We start from the raw sequence: 20300 nt of genomic DNA, 5'->3' as shown, positions 1-20300 counted from the left end.
CTCACAGATGCCCATCATCATGGGGAAGGACATGAGGTGCACGGAGGCGATGCTGCTGGTGGCCATGACAGCCCCATTCTCAGCTGCATGCACCAGCCAATACAGCTGAGGAAAGTGGGTGCCGGCAACTGACATGGTGAGGGGGGGGGGGCCTTATGAATGGGAGAAAGTCAGGAGGGGCACACAGATGGGGATGGAAAGATATGAGGGCCTGGTGGTAGGGAGACAATGGCCTCTGGGCACCCACCTACCCAGGGCCCCTCAAAACCAGAAACTGGCCCTAGTAAAAGCAAACACCTTGAACTGAGCTTGAGAGCAGACTTGTAATCAATGTAATTGCCGTAGTATTGGAGACATAATGCTCCTGATAGCTGGCCTGACCAGCAGTCTAACCACCACATTCTGCACTGCTGCAGCTACTGAACTCTCTTCAAGGGTAGCCACAAGTAGAGCACATTGTAATAGTCCAGTTTAAATGTAACTAATGCATGAATCACTGTGACTGGATTCTAATGACCCAGAAACAGAGCTGGGCTAATATTCTCCAAGCACAGCAGCCACCTGGTTTTCTAAGGGGACCGCTGTCAAGTGGCACTCCCAAACTGTGAATCTAGCTTTACAAGGGGAATATATTCAAGACAGGAGAGAGATCTCAAGTCCCTGATCTGCCTTTCTGCTAACCCAAAAAACTCTTGTTTTGTCAGGATTAAGTTCCAACTTGTTCACGTTAATCCAGCCCATTATTGACTCCAAAGACCAGTTCAGAACTTTAAAAGCATCCTCAGAATTAGGAGGAAAAGAAAGGTAGATATCAGTATTATCCACATCTTGGTGACTTCACAGCCCATACCTCCTGATGACCTCTCCCACTGGCCTCATATAGATAGTAAACTGTATGGGAGATAAGACAGAACTCTTTAGCATCCCCCATGTTAACAGCCATGAAGCAGAGCTCGAACCCCCCAACACTATCTTTTGAGACCGACCCCTCAGATAGGACTCAAACCACCACAATATGATGCCCTTTAGTCCCAGTGCTGAGAGGAAGAATGCATTAAGAGTGATAACTTAAGAAAGAGATGCAGCATACAATTTACTGTAATCTACAATGGAAGCAGCATTCACCCAAGTTTAGAAGAAAGATGAGAGCATTATTTCATCAATCAGCATAACTAACTTGGTAACTGAATCCAAATTTAAAATCTAGACAACCTTCAAAAAATCAGAAATAATACTTTTGAGAAGAGCGTTTCATATTTACATCCATTATCAGGCATATTGACTTCCCCAAATTTGTTCTTAAATGATGTAAACCAGTCAACCTTGACTAAGTATCTGCACTTTATTACCTGCAGAATGATACCACAACAATGACATAATGACTAATTGATTAGTCTGTTAAAAGCAAGTTAGTTAGTTAATAGGTAACTGAATTCCAAGTTGCTGCTGAATAAACAAATATAAGGAGTCACTTCAAACTTATAAAAGCACTTTTGTGTCAGAAATTTGTTGGAGCCAAGTGGGTGGCAAAGACTCCTATTAAAAGAGCAAGTTATTTTGCTATATATGTTAAAAATGCCTACATAGAATGGAAATTTACCATGCTGCTAAGTAAGTTACTTGCCTTAATGAAGTTGGATATGCTTCTTATCTGTCTTTCTTCAGATCAAGAGGCTTTAATTTTGTTATCTGTAAATAATCCTGAATTCAGTCTGGACCTCTTAGACTAGCTTTCTCTTTCTATCTAAAACCATATGGCCAAAAACAGAAAAGGGGAAAGAGGTCCCACTTTAAGCCTTCTACAGAGTGAAAACAAAAATAACAGCCGAGTGTGTTTATATATATTCATGTGATGAACACAAAAATCCAAAGGTGTATATCAATTATCACAATATGACCCATCAACACTTCAAAAAAGTATTCAATGCCTAATAACAAATGCCATATGTATCCAAAACACCATTTAAATACCTTCATATGGGATATATTTAGTTGTGGCCTCACATGAAAAGCCAACTCATGGTAATTTCTGCATGCAATACACCACCAACTCTCTTACAACCTACTTATAGGTGCAACTAAAGATCAATATGTGCTGCAACTGCAGCTGAACTAGCACAGAAATGGTCATGAAAATTGGCTCTCATTTATTCCCTCTCCCCACCCCTGCCCCAAGAGTAAACCACAGGATCACCCACACAAAATATATTGGCAGCAGATTCAGAACAAATTAAGCATTTCCTCACACAGTTCAAGACGTATGGAATTCACTGTCATTGATGATTCCTACTTTAACTTGAAGAAATGCTTAAATAAAAAAATAAACAAGAAACTGACAGACCCAACAGCTAGACATGGAATCAGCATATTCATAGGCAATGCTGGATCCACTATCATACTTTTGCCTGCTTGTGAGCTTCCCTAAGCTAAAGTGGATATTTTATCTAAATTAATATAACTTTTTTTAAAAAATCCCTCAAAAGGCAGCTGACAATATAACAGGAGGAAGTGTCCAGCTCTGCAGTCAACATGCATTTAAGGTATTTATTAGGCGAACACTTCCCTTTAACAACATGAAAGATTAATGTTTTAGATTATGTATTTTTTGGCAGAAAAGAAAAAAGGTTGACACTTTAGTTCAATATCAGACAAGTCAAGGAGAACTACATTTCCTTGTTGAGGTTTGCAATAACCCATGCTTAAACAAAGAATATAAATAATGAAGACAATGTATTTATAGTTAGATTTTACAGCTTGATTCTCATGAAATCATTTATTCCTAACTATAAAAGAAAACAGAATGTCTCTAAGTGCAGACTTCATTTTTAAACTCTGCTCCATATGATTTATGACATTATCCCAATGCCTTGTGTGGCAAAAAAACTGAGAACTTCAACAGGGTTTTACCATTGCAATTCAACAACTAAAATGAACTCCTGAACAATCTTCCTTCCTATTCATTTATTGCCCACTGGTAATGTAGAGTGCAAACAAATAGCAACAGTCATTTGGGCTGCTTTTTTCCTACTGAAGTGTGCATGCACGCATCCACCCTATTATGTCTGCATGAAGTAAAAAACTTTGTTACCAGTAGAATTGGCTCTCAGGCAACATCTAACTTGGAAACATTCAATAGCATAAATCTCAATAAAGACAAAGCACATTTTTAAACAATCTGAAGTGTGAACAACGTATTTTTTAAAAAGCTTTCAATTGGTGCTGTCATCACTAGAACTGCCACATACCTCCTCTGTTAACTGTACAAATCTCCAACGTTACCAACACTGCCAAGTTTAGTCTTATATAGAAAATTTGTATTATTTGGGTTTAAACTTTTCTTCAGATTCATAGAAGCTGCTTTTTCTTCTCTCGGACACTGATCCATTTGTCTCCTATAGAGTTGCACTTTTTGCTTCAGCAGCCAAGAAAATACAGGCTAGAGCTGTATTTAAAGAGTAATGTTTTTATTTGATCAGTATCTTTTAGCGAGATCATTTTAACACTGATTTTTTAATGCTGATATTTATGCCAAATTGCTTTATGTGTTCAGATTGTAACAACCTTTTGCCATAGACAATAAACCTTACCTGTTTACCTGTTTTAGTATCACTTGCTAAGCTTGTCTTTTAGAGAAAAAAATGAAATTTCCTGGAGAAAGTCAACACTAGACACGTATCAGGAGCTCTAACTATACAGTTTTTGTGACGTTTGATTACAAACAATTCCAAAGTGCAAACTGTCCACGTACCAGAATTCAAGGAAGAATAAATCTGTTACTTCACTTCTTTTTCTTACTTATACAATATGATTTCAAGTATACAAGACACTGTTGAGAATTTAGATAGAAAACTGTTTCATAATAATCTACCATAGTTCCCAGGAGAAAAGAATAGTGTAAACTATTTAAAAACTGCATTAACATGATATGAGAACAAACTGTCAGCACCCCTCCCGTTTCATGGGAAAAGTCAGAGTCACTCTCATTCACCCATTGCACAAACAGTAGAAGCAGAAGAGTCAATAATCTACAAGCCCTGATGAGGTGTGAGTTATCATGCTATAACAACTTTTACTGAGGTATTAGAATGGTCAGTTGACACCTGATCCAAGACAATTTCAATTTCTCAATTTACAAATGCTACTTAAGAACACACTACATGTGTTCTTTAAAATAAGCAACAACAACAAATGCTCTAATCTGGTGCTCAGAAAATCACATTATTAGTAATAGAAAGCACATTCAAATGGACTATCTGCAACTGGGCAGCCAAATACACATGTATTTTTTCCTGACTGCTTCGCTGATGTTTTACGTGATTTGCACCATGCAAAGTTACTATCAGGAAGTGTTTGTTTGTATACTCCTGGGTCAATGGAGAAGGCAGTTCTTTATTTACACAATACTAACTAGAGGAGATAGATGAATTAGCAGAAGTCTTTATCATACTGTATTTGGGGCTTAAAGCAAGATAATTTTACTTTAGCAGGACTTTAGCAGTAACTGAATCCCACCTTCTAGAAGGTTATATTTTCATAAGAACAAAGTAGTAAAGCCTTTTTCTGGAGCAGCAATTGAGATTGTAGGGAGGGTTGAGAGTGAAGAGCAGCCAGAGTGCACATGCAGAATATATACTGATAAATCTCAGAGGATTTGTTGCAGCAAAACAAAAAAAGCAGCCTAGTAGCACTTCACAAAAAAACTTATACTACAATAAATGTCAGATTTTAAAGTGCCACAAGATTCCTTTTATGCTACATACTGCCAAGTATTCTTCCCAATGTGCTATTTGTGGGATGTTGGTTTTGTAGCAGTTTTTCAGTAGGTTAAGCAAAGGTTAAAATCTATATATCTAATAGCCAATATGCCCCCCTCTGTGTGCATAACTAAATCTGCACATCAGCAGCACATGGAGGCTAAACAGATCTTTCTGAAAATTTGTGGCACTCCCCAGGTTTACAAAAAAATCTGAAACCTTACAAAAAATCATTTTTGAGGGGGGGTTGAATTTTCCCCAACATTAAAAGCCGCTGTCTGTGCATGTGCAGACAATGGATTTACCTGCTCTTGGCAGTGAAAGGCAGGATTCTCTAAGCCAGTGTTGCTAAGGCAGCAACTGTCTTCTGATCAATATGAGAATGAGACACTGTACTAATTCCAATTTCAGCAAGAGAACTACATATGACTGCTGTGATGCTCCATCTTAACATTCAACATGTGGAAATTTCCTGACAACAGAATGCAACATATATAGCTTCCATTCTGCAATTCTGCATTTACCACAGACCCAAGCAGGCTCTACATGCAGATGCCTTGCATGCTTAAGATCTCCTAGCTGACAGAACATTTTATTGGGAAAAGTAGGAGCAATGATGCTGGATCTAAGTCAGCAATTGTTTCCTTACCCTACTACTATCTGTCCTGTCTGCTGGAGCCTACAGTTTGGAAAACATAAGTAACAAGGCTATTTAGAGTTGCTCTACAGCAAGGTCAGGCAGTATACCCCTACTACTGTCTGTCCTGTCTGCTGGAAACTACAGTCTGGAAAACGTAAGTTACTTAAAGTAACACAAGCATATTTAATGTTGCTTTATAGCAAGGACAGGCAGTATGCACATTCAGTCACAGGGATCGGTCTGACACAACATCCTCATGAGGACAGGACAGGAAAAATGGGAAGGAGACCAATTCATTGTCGATGTTTGCTTTGGCCATGGAAAAAGCAGAATGGTTATCACTATACTGTTCTTTAGCTAGCATAGAGATATTGAGTCTACCTTTTCCCTGAAAACAAGGCAACTAGAAGTGAAAGGTACTGACTTGTCCCTCTTCTTTATTCTTACATAGCATGCGCACATTCAGCCCTCACAGCTCAGTTCTACAGTAAACACAGCACTGAACTGTACATGATTGGCTCTAGTTCACATGCTCTTGTCTTCTTCAGATTATAGAATTCTGGCTAATTAACTGGGAGGAGGGACAGACTAGCATTGTACACACTCTTCTAGCTTTGAAGATATAGCAGCTCTTTAACACTAAAAGAGGCAGGAGGAGGAGTTTAGTCAGCAGAATGAAATGGTGATTTGCTTCTTGGTTATTTATTTACATGATTGCTCCATTCTGACCTCAATTTCTTCATCCTTTCTTCTACTCAATACTGTCAATTATGTTCTTTAGGACAACAGAAGATGAATGGCATACAATCAATCACAATCAGAGGAACTTCCTAGAGAAGTGCTTCTTTGTTCACCTCTGCCTTAGTGCATATTGTGGAAGTCAGGAATTAGTACTGAACTTACTACTTTATACTTCAATATGCATATACTTTGTGTTCCCCATTTCCACCTCATTATCGTAGCCACATCCACTTCTCATTACTAATGGCAATTCTCTCAATTTAATTAGATTATTTAATACATTTCCACCATTACAATCAAGATAATTTACATAACTCTCAATTTTTCTGAGCTCTTTCAACCACATATGTAATCCTCTATCACTTGAGTTTAGGTAGGTAAGTTTATTGCGGCACCAGGCCAGTATAAAATGTAAATAGATTACATCAACAATAAAAATAGCTAAAAATTGTGTAAGTATAATATAAAATAAAGGAGGACCATACAAACAAGGTACAGGTTAAATTGAATATAAAACTATCCACCGCATATCAAAAAGGGATTTTAAAAAATTAAAAGTATTTACCAATTTGAGCGATCCTTATGGATACTAAGATAAGCTGCACAAAATTTGGCTACATCTTTAGTGATAGCCTGTTTCTCATCAGCTAACAAACAGATAACATGAACTTACACCTAAACTGTTTCTTTAAATTCCTTATTCCTTTTTTACACATTTTTATCTTATTTCCTTCAAAGTGCATTCCAAGACTGAACCAGTTTGCTTTCACCCCAACCATGCAAGCACTCAAACCATTAAATGGGAGAAAGATAGGTTTTGCACCTACAAACACTTCTACAGTCTCATACCAGCAAAGGGCTTCGTGAAGCCCTGACCTATGTGCCTCAGATATTACACAGAATATGTATACTTGCCCAAGTAACTGTCAGAGTCTTCAAAATTCTTCAGCAGGAAGTACCTGGAAAATGTTCAGACTTTAGTAGATAGAAAGTCTGGGATCAGTCTGTGGGTGTAGGAAAGAAACCTTTTGCCTTGGTTCATCTATAAACTAGTAGTGACCTACACAAGAATGTTGTGAAACACACTGGAGACTTCAAATCACTTCAGGCTGAAAATTACTGAACATGTGAACATATGAAGCTGCCTTATACTGAATCAGACCTTTGGTCCATCGAAGTCAGTATTGTCTACTCAGGCTGGTAGCAGCTCTCCAGGGTCTCAAGCTGAGGTTTTTCATGCCTATTTGCCTGGACTCTTTTTAGTTGGAGATGCCAGGGATTGAACCTAGGAATTTCTGCTTACCAAGCAGATGCTCTACCACTGAGCCACCATCCCTCCCCACCTACAGTGATAATCACTGTATGAGTGATTACCAGCCACTGGTCCAGATGAAACAATATGCTATGCATTCTGATGTCACAAACAGCAGCTTGTGTTGTATTATATTGATTTCCTAAAAATGGCATCAATATGCTTCTATCCATGAATTTAATGTATTTTTTCATATTTAGCTGTAATAATTTTCTTAGGACAACCTACTCACCATTTCACAAGTTATATATTTCAATATACAACTGATATCAGCAGCGATCATTTTGTAGAAAAATAGGTGGTGGAGCTCATCCAGGGATTGTTATGCACATACTATTCAATGGACGAGGAGGAACTCTCAGGAGGAGGAGGTGGAGCTGTCAGAAAGGTGCAGGAGCTGTGCTCCTGTGAGCTCCCACTGAATTTGAGGCCTGGGTATCAGAGTGGATAAATGATGCACCTTTTAAAATGATATTCTGGACTTTGACTATCAAAGCCAGATCCAGAATACCAATCAGATTTAAAAAAAAAAAATTAAGCACAATTTATTTATATAACTCACTTATAGTCTGTCTTTCTCAATGAGACTCAAGGCAAGATTTGATTTTTCAAACAAAACTTCAAAACTTTAACAGGAAGTATGGGGTGGAGGATCAGACCCAGAAGTTTCATTCTCACCCTGACTGTAGTTAACTTCTAAACTGGGTCCCTCAAAGCTACAGAAGATGAACCTCTTAATAGTCAAGGGAAGTTCTGAAAGCTTTTCTTACAGAGATGAAATTTGCCACAAAATACATATAAATAAAGCAGAGTTTACATAGTTCAAACCTAACTAGGAACACTGGAACTTACTGCGACGGTTCCTACTCTGAGGAAGGGAGACCATCTTTGCATGAGTGCTTCCTACCAATCAAAGAAGAGGGTCTTAGTTTCAAACCTCCTGTCCCAAACAGTAGAGGTCACACTACCCTTCCAGTTCAGGTGCTCCGCAAGCCATATAATAATTTCTCCTGTAACTCAGAGAGGTGAAAATGCCAGGTATATATTGCGCACTCTGAATTAAAGAGGCAGTAAAAGAAGACAGGAAGACCATTAGCAGTATAATGGTAATATTCATTTTATTCAATTTATATCCCACCCTATTGTGCTAGTGAGCTCAAGATGGCTCACATTTGATCAAACAATAAACAACAATTCATAAAAAAATCAAGTAATTTCATCTAGAATAAATTACTTAAAATAATACCTGATAGCAGCTTGACAGTTCCTAACTACAGTGCATGCTGCAACAATGTCAGAGAGGACACATTTTCTTAGAATAACCAGAATCGGCTGGCAGTGGTGTCACATTAGTATAAGCAGTGCCCTAAGGCAGATGAGGCATATTGAGCAAACTGTGAGTTAAGCAGGGAGGCCAGTGACATCTGGACATCCACCACCTCAGCCAAAAGCCTGGGAGAACAACTCCATTTTGCAGGCCCTGCAGAATTGCAATAGATCCCACAGGGCCCTGATCTCAGTCAGAGTCAGAAGCATATTTTAAGAAGTTGGGGCCAGGGCCAAAAAGACCCTGGCCGTGCTCAAGATAAGGTGGATGTCCTTCAGGTCAAGAACTGCTCAGAAAGCTCTTTGGGGCACATACAGGGATCTATACATAGCCAATGCATGGGATCTAAGTAATGGTATATGGAAAATGCCCAGGTGGCTATTTTACCAGTTACCTCAAATGAGGTAATGGTAAGAAGGATATGCAATGGCTACTACTTTACAACTGTGATCCTTACAAAACTGGGGTTGACTTGGATAGACAAGGACAACATGCTGCCTGAGCCATTTGCTCAGTGTCAGGTTGGAGACTTTCTACCCATCTGGTCAGGAGGAAAGATCCAGAGAGAAATCAGATTTCCTAAATGAAATTTTCTCTCAAGGAGAACTGGTAGCATTGTATCTGAAACTAACATCCACCTCTTCAATTTCAGTGGCAGCTCTCCTGGAAGTATGCACAATGCAAATAAGGCGGGAGATTGCCACGAGGGGTTCCAAGATTCCTCTATTGTAGATGAGAAAGGCAGCTTTAGACTAGAGTGATGATTACTTCTGTGGTACTTCGAATCTAGAGGCAAGTGAACCAATTGACTGAAATTACAGAATGGCTGTTTCTCCTCAATGTGTCAAAAAAATGGCTACCATGTCTAAGAATGTTTCTGTGAAGACCCAAGGCACATTTCCAGATAGCCATATTTGCCCAGGAAGACAGGCTACCAGTTTCTATGGAGGTACTGGTGTTTAAAATAATCCCAAAGAGGTAGGCGAGCTATGTGGCATCTGAGGAGGAACTACTACTTTCATCTTGAAGCGCCAGCCCTTGATGGACTGTTCCAGGACAGCATAAGTCTCTCCCCCTACTCTCTGCCCTAAATAGGTTAGAAAGAACCATGATTCACTGTTAGCAAACTACATTCCTGTCAGGAGGGTTATTGCCTTAAGGTTGCATGGTGGCACACACTCACACCCAGCTAGGGACTGGGTGTGAGTGTGTGCCACCTTGCATTTTTCTGTCTGAAGAGGAAGGAGGGAGGGTTGAATGGAAGGAAAGGGAAATAAACTAAGATTTATGCCACTGGTGCCCTCTAGAAGACGCTGGTGCTGCCCCTGCTAGTAACAATGTAAATGATTCCCCACACCTCTGCAGGCAGCTGCTGGTGTGACTTTGTGTCAGTCACAAATTCTTTCAGAGCTGACCTCTCAAGAGCAGTTCTCAAAAGAGCTCTCTCAGCTCCACCTACCTCCCAGGATGTCTGTTGTGGGGAGGAGAAGGGAAAGGGGATTGTAAGCCGCTCTGAGACTCCAAGTGAAGGGTGGGGTATAGATTCAATCTCCTCCTCCATTGTGCTTTCCAGAGTCATCTGGCTACTTGCAGAGACAGCGGCAGCCACTGAGATGTTGTGGAGCCCTTGAGCATTTCATCTCTCTCCCAGATACATATTTGCACCTTTAGGAGACATGAGGATGGGCCGGTGGCAGTTGCTGTTGAAGATCTGGTGCCATTACATACTCCCTCATTGCAAGGATTTTCCTGCCAAAACAAATCCTCTTTTTACTTGTCTAGGCCATGTTGTGCTCAGCCTTTCCATTCTGCTATGCATCTAGCACAGCATCACAGTAGCTGTGTTCGAGGAAAGGAGCCCAAGTACCTCTGGCTCTCTATGGCTGCTTTATACTTTTGTGGGAGGAGAGTTCCTGCCTCCCTATTTAGAGAATAGTCCTGCATGGGAATGAGACCATGACTTCCTTTGTCTTTCCCTGGCCTCAAAAGGGAGGGGCAGCATGAGGGAAGGCAGAATGGGAGAAAAAATACACAAAAGAAGAAAAGAATAGGCTGTGGAAGCCCAGCTCAGGAGCTCTCACAAAACCACCACCACCACCACAAAAAACAACAACAGCAACAAAAGCTCCAGGGAGGAAACAAACTGAGAAGTAGGGTGACCCCCACTGCTGGGGATATGAGGTCTGAAACTAAGAGCTGTCCCCTTGTCTGATAGGTGGGAATCACCCATACTAAAATGTCTGCCCCACTCCCCTCAAAATGAGAACGTTTACTCCTAAAGGGCTCTGTCAAAACAAACTGCATTGTTTGTCTCTGTCTAATGATAAAACCCAACACTACATTCTCATGTACAGATGCTACAAATTATACAGCTGAACATCTCACACTAGGAAGTATGGAAGTTACCTTGCTCCCACAATGGGTGCAGTTACAACCTCTAGCACTGTTGCTTCAGAGACCTTGTGAAACAATCATCAACTCACTATCTTGGGGCAAAGGAATGGCAGGGCTGGAGAGCTAGTAGGACTATGCATGGCAGCTAGCATAAGATCCTAGGAGCTTAGGTTCCTCTGCAAAGACACAAAGTATTTTGGGAATAGGTAGCTTGGGGTGGTGGTGGGGCAAAGATAGGTAGCTCAGATTATTGCTTCACATGTAACTGCCAAAACCCAACAGATATGTGTACATAGCAACTACCAATAGGAATCTAACGTGATAGAATCACACTGATTGTGTAGCCCAGCTATTTAAGAAGCACTGTTATAAAAGTCTCTATAAAAGGGATTAACTCAGTTAAGTTTTTTTTCCTTTATCATATAATTATTATTCAAACTAGCCATTTAAAACTCACAAATACAAGCCTCACATCTCCCTGTAAGTAGAACAGAGTAAACTGCTCACATGTGAATTAAGTGGTATAACCTTTGTCAAAACATACAATAGCCTTATATGTGTTGTAATAATATATTAAATATGTTCATGAAGCATCAATATGACATGTAAATTATCCTTGCAGAAATCGATCACATCAAATACTAGAGAAGACTGACACGCAGAATAGTCCTGTAGCAGTTTAATGGAACTTGCTTTCAAGTGCATACATTATTACAGCCATGGGCTCACTGCTTCAAAAACAAACACAGCAACTTTTTCTGTTATCACACCTGTCTTGGCAAACAAAAGCTCTTGGTGTTTTTCAGCACATCATTCAGGGCTTTTTTTGAGCAGGAACACACAGGAACGCAATTTTGGCTGGCTTGCATTAGGGGTGTGGCCTAAGATGCAAATGAGTTCCTGAGTCACTTTTTCTATTTTAAAAAAGCCCTGACATCAGTTATTTTGATCTTCAGAGATGGGGGGGGGGGGAGAGAATATCTGTTAATACAGATAACATTTATCTGTATTGAATGTATTGGAAAATATAGTTTTTCAAGAGACAAAGTTTTAAATTTTACTGGCTTTGAAAATACCTAATGGCTACTACAGTCAAAGCACAACACACATTCTTAACTGGCAGTCAAAGTGCTGAAGAGGGCAGTAGGATTTCTGCCAGCCCCCTTCCCCACCTCAATTACTTCTGCTCCCTTGGCAATTGTGTAGCATGACACTTGATGGAAATGGATCATGAGTCACACAAATTCAGGTTGCTTCAAACTTACTTTTTAGAAGTTTAAAATATTAGACTTTAACAGCATCCACATGAGCACACACACCGAGGTGTCTGCTTAATCATGTGTTACTCGGATACCATTATAAACTACAGTAAAAAGAAAATAGTATGTTGAATTCAAATGGAAGACGGAAGGGTAACAAGGCTGCAAACTGCTCACCATCTCTTAATTTTAGTAAAGGCCAGCATTATGCTGTATCTGTAGTCCTTTAAGTACAGACCTCAAAAACATGTTCAAAATATTATTTCTTTTAAAGTACAATGCATTTATTATATTAAATGTACCACAAATACTTGGTTCCAAACATTCTACAGCAATTTGAGTTAGAAGAGACATTATCTTAGGTAGACATTTAACATTCCTTTATTACTACACAGCTAATAGTGCTCACTACAGAAGCAATCCAAAATCAGCATTTCCGAATGCACACTGTCAGGACAGCCCCAAAAGCTGACAACATCCACTTCATTAAATAGATTGCTATAGGCTGATAGCACTTTACAACTCAAGATACATGGCTCATTTTTAATATTTGCAGGCTAATTAAAAACTCTGTACTTCTACAGAGATTTGTTGGCTGACTACTGATCATTCAATGTTAAGGACTGCTGTTATTTCACTGCAGTCATATAGTCAAAAGCCCATTAATTCCTTTGAATAAGTGGCAACCTACCTCTTTTATCACTACAAACTTTATCAAACAGCATGGCTGGATGCACCAGGATATATATGTGCTAGACCATTGGTCTGATCAGGCATTGTTGTTCTATCTTGTCCTGCAAACTTTGTTTAAGATAATCACTAAAGATGTACTAAACGTGAAACATTTGAAAGTATGAATTATTTTCTACACAAGACCACAATTCAACAAACCATGCTTGAAAGTTCCATCAGAATCAACTGGATTTCTATTCAGGTAACACATGTTTCAAATCAAAGCACCAATTCATCCAAAGATCTCACACAAAGCTTTTATGTGAATATTTCATAGAAAGAACATATATGAACCATCTATATCCTCTGAATACAGTACGCAAATGCAAAATACTGACTACCATTCAATTTATTCTGATTAGTTATCCAATACTGATTAACAAAATCATATAGAAACACTTATCAACTTACAAGCATGGATGTAAAGTGAACTTTTCTCGTTAAAATTACTTTCATCAGTATGAAAATGGTGCCTATGCAATTGTAACAGCTCAACAATGTAACAACTATGAAAGAGGGAAGTATGGAAAAATTCCAGTCAAGAATTAAATATTTATCTGATAACTTGTTGTTTAATTATTGCATCATCATCATCAGGTATCCATTGGCCATAGGTCAAGGATTTCACTAGCTGAAGAACAAAGATTGTGAGATGGATAGCAGAGACAAGGAGTGTTTTTGCTGAACACAAGTACAGTCTAGAAAAAATATTCTGCATTACTTCCAGTAACTGTCATTAATGTCATCATAGCACTATGTAGTGTCTTGTCTGTAAGAAGCATATCACTACACATCCCTACACCCTCCAGCACAGACATACATATACTGTTTAGTCAGTTCCTGTACTTTGGCCAAGCAGGACTGAGTCATTTTTGAAAATGACTCCAGCTGCTGCTCTCCCCCCTCCCCAAATGCCTGCAGGGAACAACTCTTGGAACAGAAACAAAAATCCCATTCCTCTTTCTTCCAAAGTACGCATGAAATTTCTGGCATTCCAAAGTGCTATTTTCCTACAGTAGCTGATTGCTAATGGTGAAGGGGTACAGTCCTATATTTAGAATTAGAAAAAAAATCTCATTTGTCTTTTCCTTAGTGTCTCCACCCCCTCCCACATATACTTAATTTCTCAATTCTCGCCACATAGTGTTTGCAGGCAGAAAGGCGACATTAGTGTCCAATTCAATAGAAACCAAGTTCACCAGGGAACCAAAGATAAAGGGTCAAAGATAATATCAAAGAACTATGGACAAGCATCTGATTACAATAGAAGTTCCAATATGAAGATGTTTAGAATCCTGACTCACAATCCAATATAACAGTTCCAGTGGACTGGTGCATCACTACATACAACTGCAAGTCAGCGATGCCATAGGGATTTCTAAAGTGATTTGACTCCCAAAAAATATATATTCCCAAATGCTAGGTGGGAGCCTGTAACTTTCCCAGCCTGAACAAACAAAAAAACTGTTGTCACTATAGTTATTATTGTCTCCTTCTCACCCCCTAAACTCTTATTTGCAGATCTACATTTCTTCCTTGCTACCCCTTCCTAACTTTCTAGGGGGAAATATTTCAACAGGCCCAGCTGAATACCATGCCAGCACTCTAGGTACACTAGAGGAAAGGGGGGAGGGGGTCCTAAATACATCGCCCTCCAATCAAATGACTGGGGGGGGGGTATTTAAAAAAATGCTCACAGTTCAGAATTTTTCGAGTGGGGGAAGAAAACATGAGGGTTTAAAAAAAAAAAAAAACACGCACAGAGAGACCTAACAGAAGAATCTCCCAATCCACACGTCGAGAAAGTATGCCGGTCGTCCCCCACCCCCGGTCTTCCAGGCCAGAAGCGGGGCCGGGCTCACTGCCCTCCTAGCCAGCATTTCCCAGGATCGCTCAAAACTCTGAAATCCAACTCTCTCCAACAGTAATGCCCCCCCACCCAAAAAAACCAGGCCCCAATCCCCTCCCTCTTAAGCCTCCCTCCAAAAAAAGCCTCCCATCCGCCGGCCCCCCTTCCTCTCGCTCTCCAAATATCTCCGCCGGAATCGCGCTCAACTCACCAGCAAACTTTCCACATTGACCGGCGATCGGGGATCCCGGATCATTGACTCCAACTTCCTCTGGCGTCCCATCACGAACTCTTCGTCGGGCTCCGGCGGCGGCGGCGGGGGGGAAGCGGACATTTTCCCCGCCTGCTGAGCCGGCGGCTGATGGTTCATTCTCCCGCTCCCCGCGGGGCTCTCTCCTTCGTTCTCCTCGCCTCCTTGTGAGGCGCCAAGGCGAGACGGGCGATGGCTGGCGGGCGGGCACAAGAACGGGGAGGCGAGAGAAGCAGCAAGCGACTGCCGCCTTCCGTCGCCAGCGCCGCCGGTATCCGCTTCGGGGCCTGTTCAGCGGCTTTCTTCAGGAAAGAAGAGGCGACCGCCTTGCGGGGAAGCGGCAGTCGCCGGCCTTGCTCAGCCCGGGCCCGGCCTCTCTCAGGAGGAAGCCAGCCCAGGGGCGCAAGCAGCGTCCTCCTCCTCCTCCTCCTCTTCTCCTCCCGACTGGGGCGAGCGTTGCTGCTTCAGCTCCACCCGCGCGGCTGTTGGCGGCGCCCCCCCTTCTCAGGCATGCACAGTCCGGGGGGGGGGAGGAGGAGGCGAGAGAAAGAGACCGTGTGAAGGGCCGGCTTCTCGCAGCCTCCCTCGCCCCTCTCTTGCCTAGGCGGGAAAGCAAGTTACGGCCGGCCTCCCCCTCCTCTTCTCTCGGCCATTTTGCACCAGGTCAGTACCCGTCCGGGGTGGGGAGGGAGAAAAGAGAGGGAAGGCAGGCTGGCAGCAGCAGAGGAGTCTGGCTGGCTTCTTCTTCTTCCCTCCCCCTCTTCCTCTGTGGCGAGGAAGAGAAGGAGGGCCTGGGACCGCCTTGCTGGGCTCTCCTGCTCTGGGGCTTGCCGGTCACTCCCTTTGCAGCTGACGGGCCCTCGCTCGGCGGTGCAGCCGGCTGAAGCAACCCGTGTTGTTGGTTTAGTTTCTCTCCCTCTCCTCCTCCTCCCCCGCCCCCCCCCCCGCGTCGGGTAAACTATCCCTAGGATTGCTGCTATGGCCTCCGCTTTACCCACAAACCTCTGCTTTCTCGGGCTGAGGGCCGAAAGGAAGCGGAGCGGGGAGGGTTCCCTTCAATGAGAGAGGGATGCGGTTGTCGGGCACTGGAGCTAACTTTAGTCTCCCGGGCTGTGGAAGCAACAGAGTGACGCTGTGTGCATGCTAGCCCGCGATGACGCACAATTTACCTCAGTCAAACTCTGCGAAGAGGGGGATTGACTGGACGGCCAGGAATGCCCCTGCAAAAAGTCAGGCTGGCTGTAGAGTGCCTCCTTGCTTGCTTTTGCTTCCTCTCCTCCCCCCCCCCCCGGCCTCTTTTCTCATTCCACCAGAGACGACAGAAAAAGAAAAAAGAAGGCGACAGCAAGCGAGGCGGTCCCTTGGTTGAATGAGGCTGACGTTAAGGCACGCAGACCATATAAAGCTTTCGAGGGAAGAAGCAGCGGCGTAAAGATATCTTTTGCTTCGCTTGAGTCAGCTTCACAACTTTCTTTTTAAACCATCGAGGAATGGACGGAGGGGGGGCGGGGATGGGGTTTTCCACAGTTTTCTGTTTGCACAGCAGCAGGTACTGAAAGGAGACAATGCGGACACTGCAGTCCTATGCAGAGTTAAACCCAATTGGGTTTAAAGGTTATCACGTGTCTGACTCAGCATTCGCATGCAGAGCTCACCAGTGGTTGTGTAGACCTGGGTGATTCTGCACTATAAATTACCGACTCCCCCAAATCGTAGTGAACGACCCCACATTAAATAGTTTGGGGAATGCACTGCTCTCCCACCTTATTTACTGCAATAAAGGAAGGGATTCCTTTACACAGAGGCACCCAAGCCCTTAGTTCTGAAGCAAACAAGAACCACAACCTGCTATCTACTACAGTGTAGTACCTGCACTGTGAGAATGTAGACATTCTAGATAGGCTGCTAGACATTTCCTTCATCTCTTAGTTGCTTACAGAGTAAACCTCTGTATGCTCTTACTTGGAAGGAAGTCTTGCTTAATTCAATGGAAATTGCTTTCCTGGTGTAGCAGCCTAGAGCCTACTGGTAGCATTTCAACACTAGTTTAGAAACACTACTCAGTTCCTTAAAAATGTGCTGCCATATTCCATACTTAGCATTTCTGTTATTTTAGTGTGGTTTTGAAGAGTGGTTATTTTATTTTTGTATTATTAAATTATTTATACTTTTTGAATTGGCTGTAAATCTGGTAAGCTGCAGTACTGCAGTCCAAGCTCTGCTCACGACCTGAGTTCAATCCCAGTGGAAGCTGGGTTCAGGTAGCCGGCTGAAGGTTGACTCAGCCTTCCATCCTTCTGAGGTCGGTAAAATGAGTACCTAGCTTGCTGGCGGGTAAAGTGTAGATGACTGGGGAAGGCAATGGCAAACCACCCCGTAAAAAGTCTGCTGTGAAAACATTGTGATTGAACTTCACCCTTGAGTCAGAAATGACTGGTTCTCCCAGGGGACTATCTTTACCTAAATCATCTCCAGTACCGTACTGGAGAGATCAGGATAAAAATGGTATAAATATGCACAGCACAGTGCAATGTACACAGCACTTATGAGTTTTCAGAACACTTCATAAATACAGTCTCACTGTAGCACCCTTGTAATACTGTGCTCTAATTATTGTAGACTAGCATGAAACCCATGTTTCACTATGTTGTTGTGTCCACTTATGATACCTCTATATATATAAAATGCTTTTGTGTTGTAGGAAGGGTGTTTTGTTTTTGGAATTGTCTTGTAATATAATAGCATAGTAGCCAAACTTCACAAGGGTGTTTAAATAATGACCTGGCTATTCAGTTGTCTGGTCCTGACTGACATAGTCCAAAACTCGGTGCATTACATGTACCCATGTTACTTTATGCTGACGATACGGTGCTGTTGTCCTGCTCTAGAGTGGGCTTAAGACGTCTGTTGTCCCGTTGTGTTCTGTATTTTACTAGTAATAAGGGCCAGCTCAATTATGAGAAGTCCAAAATCTTAGTTTTCTCAAAAAAAAAATGGAGACTTTACAAATGGGTTATTGATGGTAAAGAGAGAGAGCAAGTGAAGTATTTTAAATACTTAGGTGTTTATTTTCAATATAATGTGACTTGGTCTTCCCATCGCAAGTATGCAGTGAAGATAGCTAACATCAGTGAATCTGCCATAGCTCGCTTTTTTTATGGCAGAGGTAACCAATTTGTGCCAGCTGCCATAAAAATATTCAAAGCCAAAGTGATTTCACAACTTCTGTATGGGATCCCAGTCTGGATTGGATCTTATGAAGGTGCTATCGAATGTGTCCAATCCAGATTCCTGCGTAAAATTCTGGCCATGCCAAAATGTGTCCCATATGCAGTTATCTGCTTAGAAATTGGCATGTCTTTAATGGTTACTAGTGCATGGCTCATGACCTTCAAATTCTGGCTACATTTGCACTACAACTCTGAACTGGGGAGCTATATCTCTCAAATGCTCTCTGAATTTAATTTGTCAAATTGGTCAGCACAAATTGAGAGAAAAATAAAAGCAGTGGGTTTATCCCTAGAACTATTGTCCATGCTGTCCTTCACCACCGCAGTCCAACAAATTAAAAACAGGTTGCTAGATATTGAGCGCCAAGACCTATACAATCTGGCTAAGAAAACTTGTTCCCCACTGAGTTTTGAGATCTCTTCTAGTACTGGGAAAATGGCCTCATATCTATCAGTCTTGCAGTTGCCACAGCAGCGTAGAGCTTTTTCCCTTGCCAAATGCAACGCCATGCCCTCTGCCATTCTTTATGGCAGATTTAACAAGACAGCCTACTCAGTCAGATGCTGTCTCTGTAAGCAAAAATGTGTGGAGTCAGTTACTCAAATTCTTCTTTATTGTAATTTGTATACAGATCTTCGTCACAAGTATTTACATCCTCTTTTAGTTAGCATGGTTGATTGTTCTGATGCACTTAAGGTCTATAGTCTTTTGAACGATACTTCATCTAGTGTCACTGAGAAAGTAGCTAAGTTTCTTTATTCTGTTTTAAAGGCACTCCAGAGGATCTCATCGAAATAGTTTGTTTATGCTTTTCCTGCTATATATGTATGCAATCGTTCCATTTTATCTTTTTTTTTAACCAATTTGCTCTGATATATATATTATGCCAATAAAGGCTAACTTGACTTGAATAATGCAAAAAGAGTTGATGGACAAAACAGATAAAGTTAATTTTTAAATAAAACATTTGTTGATGTAATGCAAAAGAGAAGATTGTAATTTTAAAATGTAGTGAAAAATACATGTAATCTTTTTTTTCTCTCTCCTGAATGACCTTTTTGTAAGACCACATTGGTTGTTCTGCCCTCAGATGCTAAGATCACCAGGCTGCTGAGTGAGGTCACTCTGGAGCAGGCCACATAGAACTACCCATGTGAAAAACAGTCCTCTGTTAAGTCAGTTCCTGCTGCCTTCATTGTCTGCCCCTGGGACTTGTAGATGGTCATACCAAAGCAGACCTTGAGGAGGAACTGCAGCCTCCTGAACTCGAAGGGGTTATCCGATGGTATGAGTGGTATACATGATATGATCACTGAATCCCCCCGACCAGTGCTGGTGAGCAGTGTGGCCTCGATGATGTTCCTGTAGAGTGTCTTCACTTGCAGTCTGGTTCCATTGCAGAGTTTGGGTGGGTTGAGGTTCTGTATCACTGGAGCTGCAACTTTGAGGAGAAGTTTGTAGGGTGGGAAGCCAGGAGAGTTGAGTATGTTGATGAACTCCACAGGATAGTGGACCATATCATCTGTTTGCACCACTGCTCAGGGTGGCTGCCCAGTAGCAGGCTATAGAGAGGCTCAGGCAGAGATTTGAAGGGGAGGAGTTGCACCTTGATATTGCTGCAACACATACCGACAGGCTCCTCCTTCCACTTGAGGACATTGCAATACTTGCATTTGTGCGTCATGCTACCCAGAGCTAGAGTGCTGTCTGCCTCATAAGCCACATCAGGATCATATGCCACACCTGAGTGAGCCTTGACTTCCAGGGAAGTGATAGCCTCTGTTCTCGTGTTCCAGGATTACTTTGTTCAT

At 41.8% G+C, this 20300-nt stretch overlaps 1 protein-coding gene across 1 annotated transcript in view; it reads right to left on the bottom strand.

Moving 5' to 3' along the window:
• ROCK2 (Rho associated coiled-coil containing protein kinase 2) overlaps positions 1–15672 on the bottom strand; it is a 115548-nt gene extending 99876 nt beyond the window's left edge. The window contains exon 1 of the mRNA XM_060233879.1: positions 15220–15672. Coding sequence (XP_060089862.1) covers positions 15220–15378 — 159 coding nt within the window. The 5' untranslated portion in view covers positions 15379–15672. The remainder of the gene's footprint in view (positions 1–15219) is intronic.
• Positions 15673–20300: the final 4628 nt, after the last annotated feature.

The sequence above is a fragment of the Heteronotia binoei genome, chromosome 1, assembly GCF_032191835.1.
Source record: "Heteronotia binoei isolate CCM8104 ecotype False Entrance Well chromosome 1, APGP_CSIRO_Hbin_v1, whole genome shotgun sequence".
Taxonomy (NCBI): domain Eukaryota; kingdom Metazoa; phylum Chordata; class Lepidosauria; order Squamata; family Gekkonidae; genus Heteronotia; species Heteronotia binoei.
The sequence above is the reverse complement of the archived record's forward strand: the minus strand, read 5'-3'. Positions and strand labels throughout refer to the sequence as shown.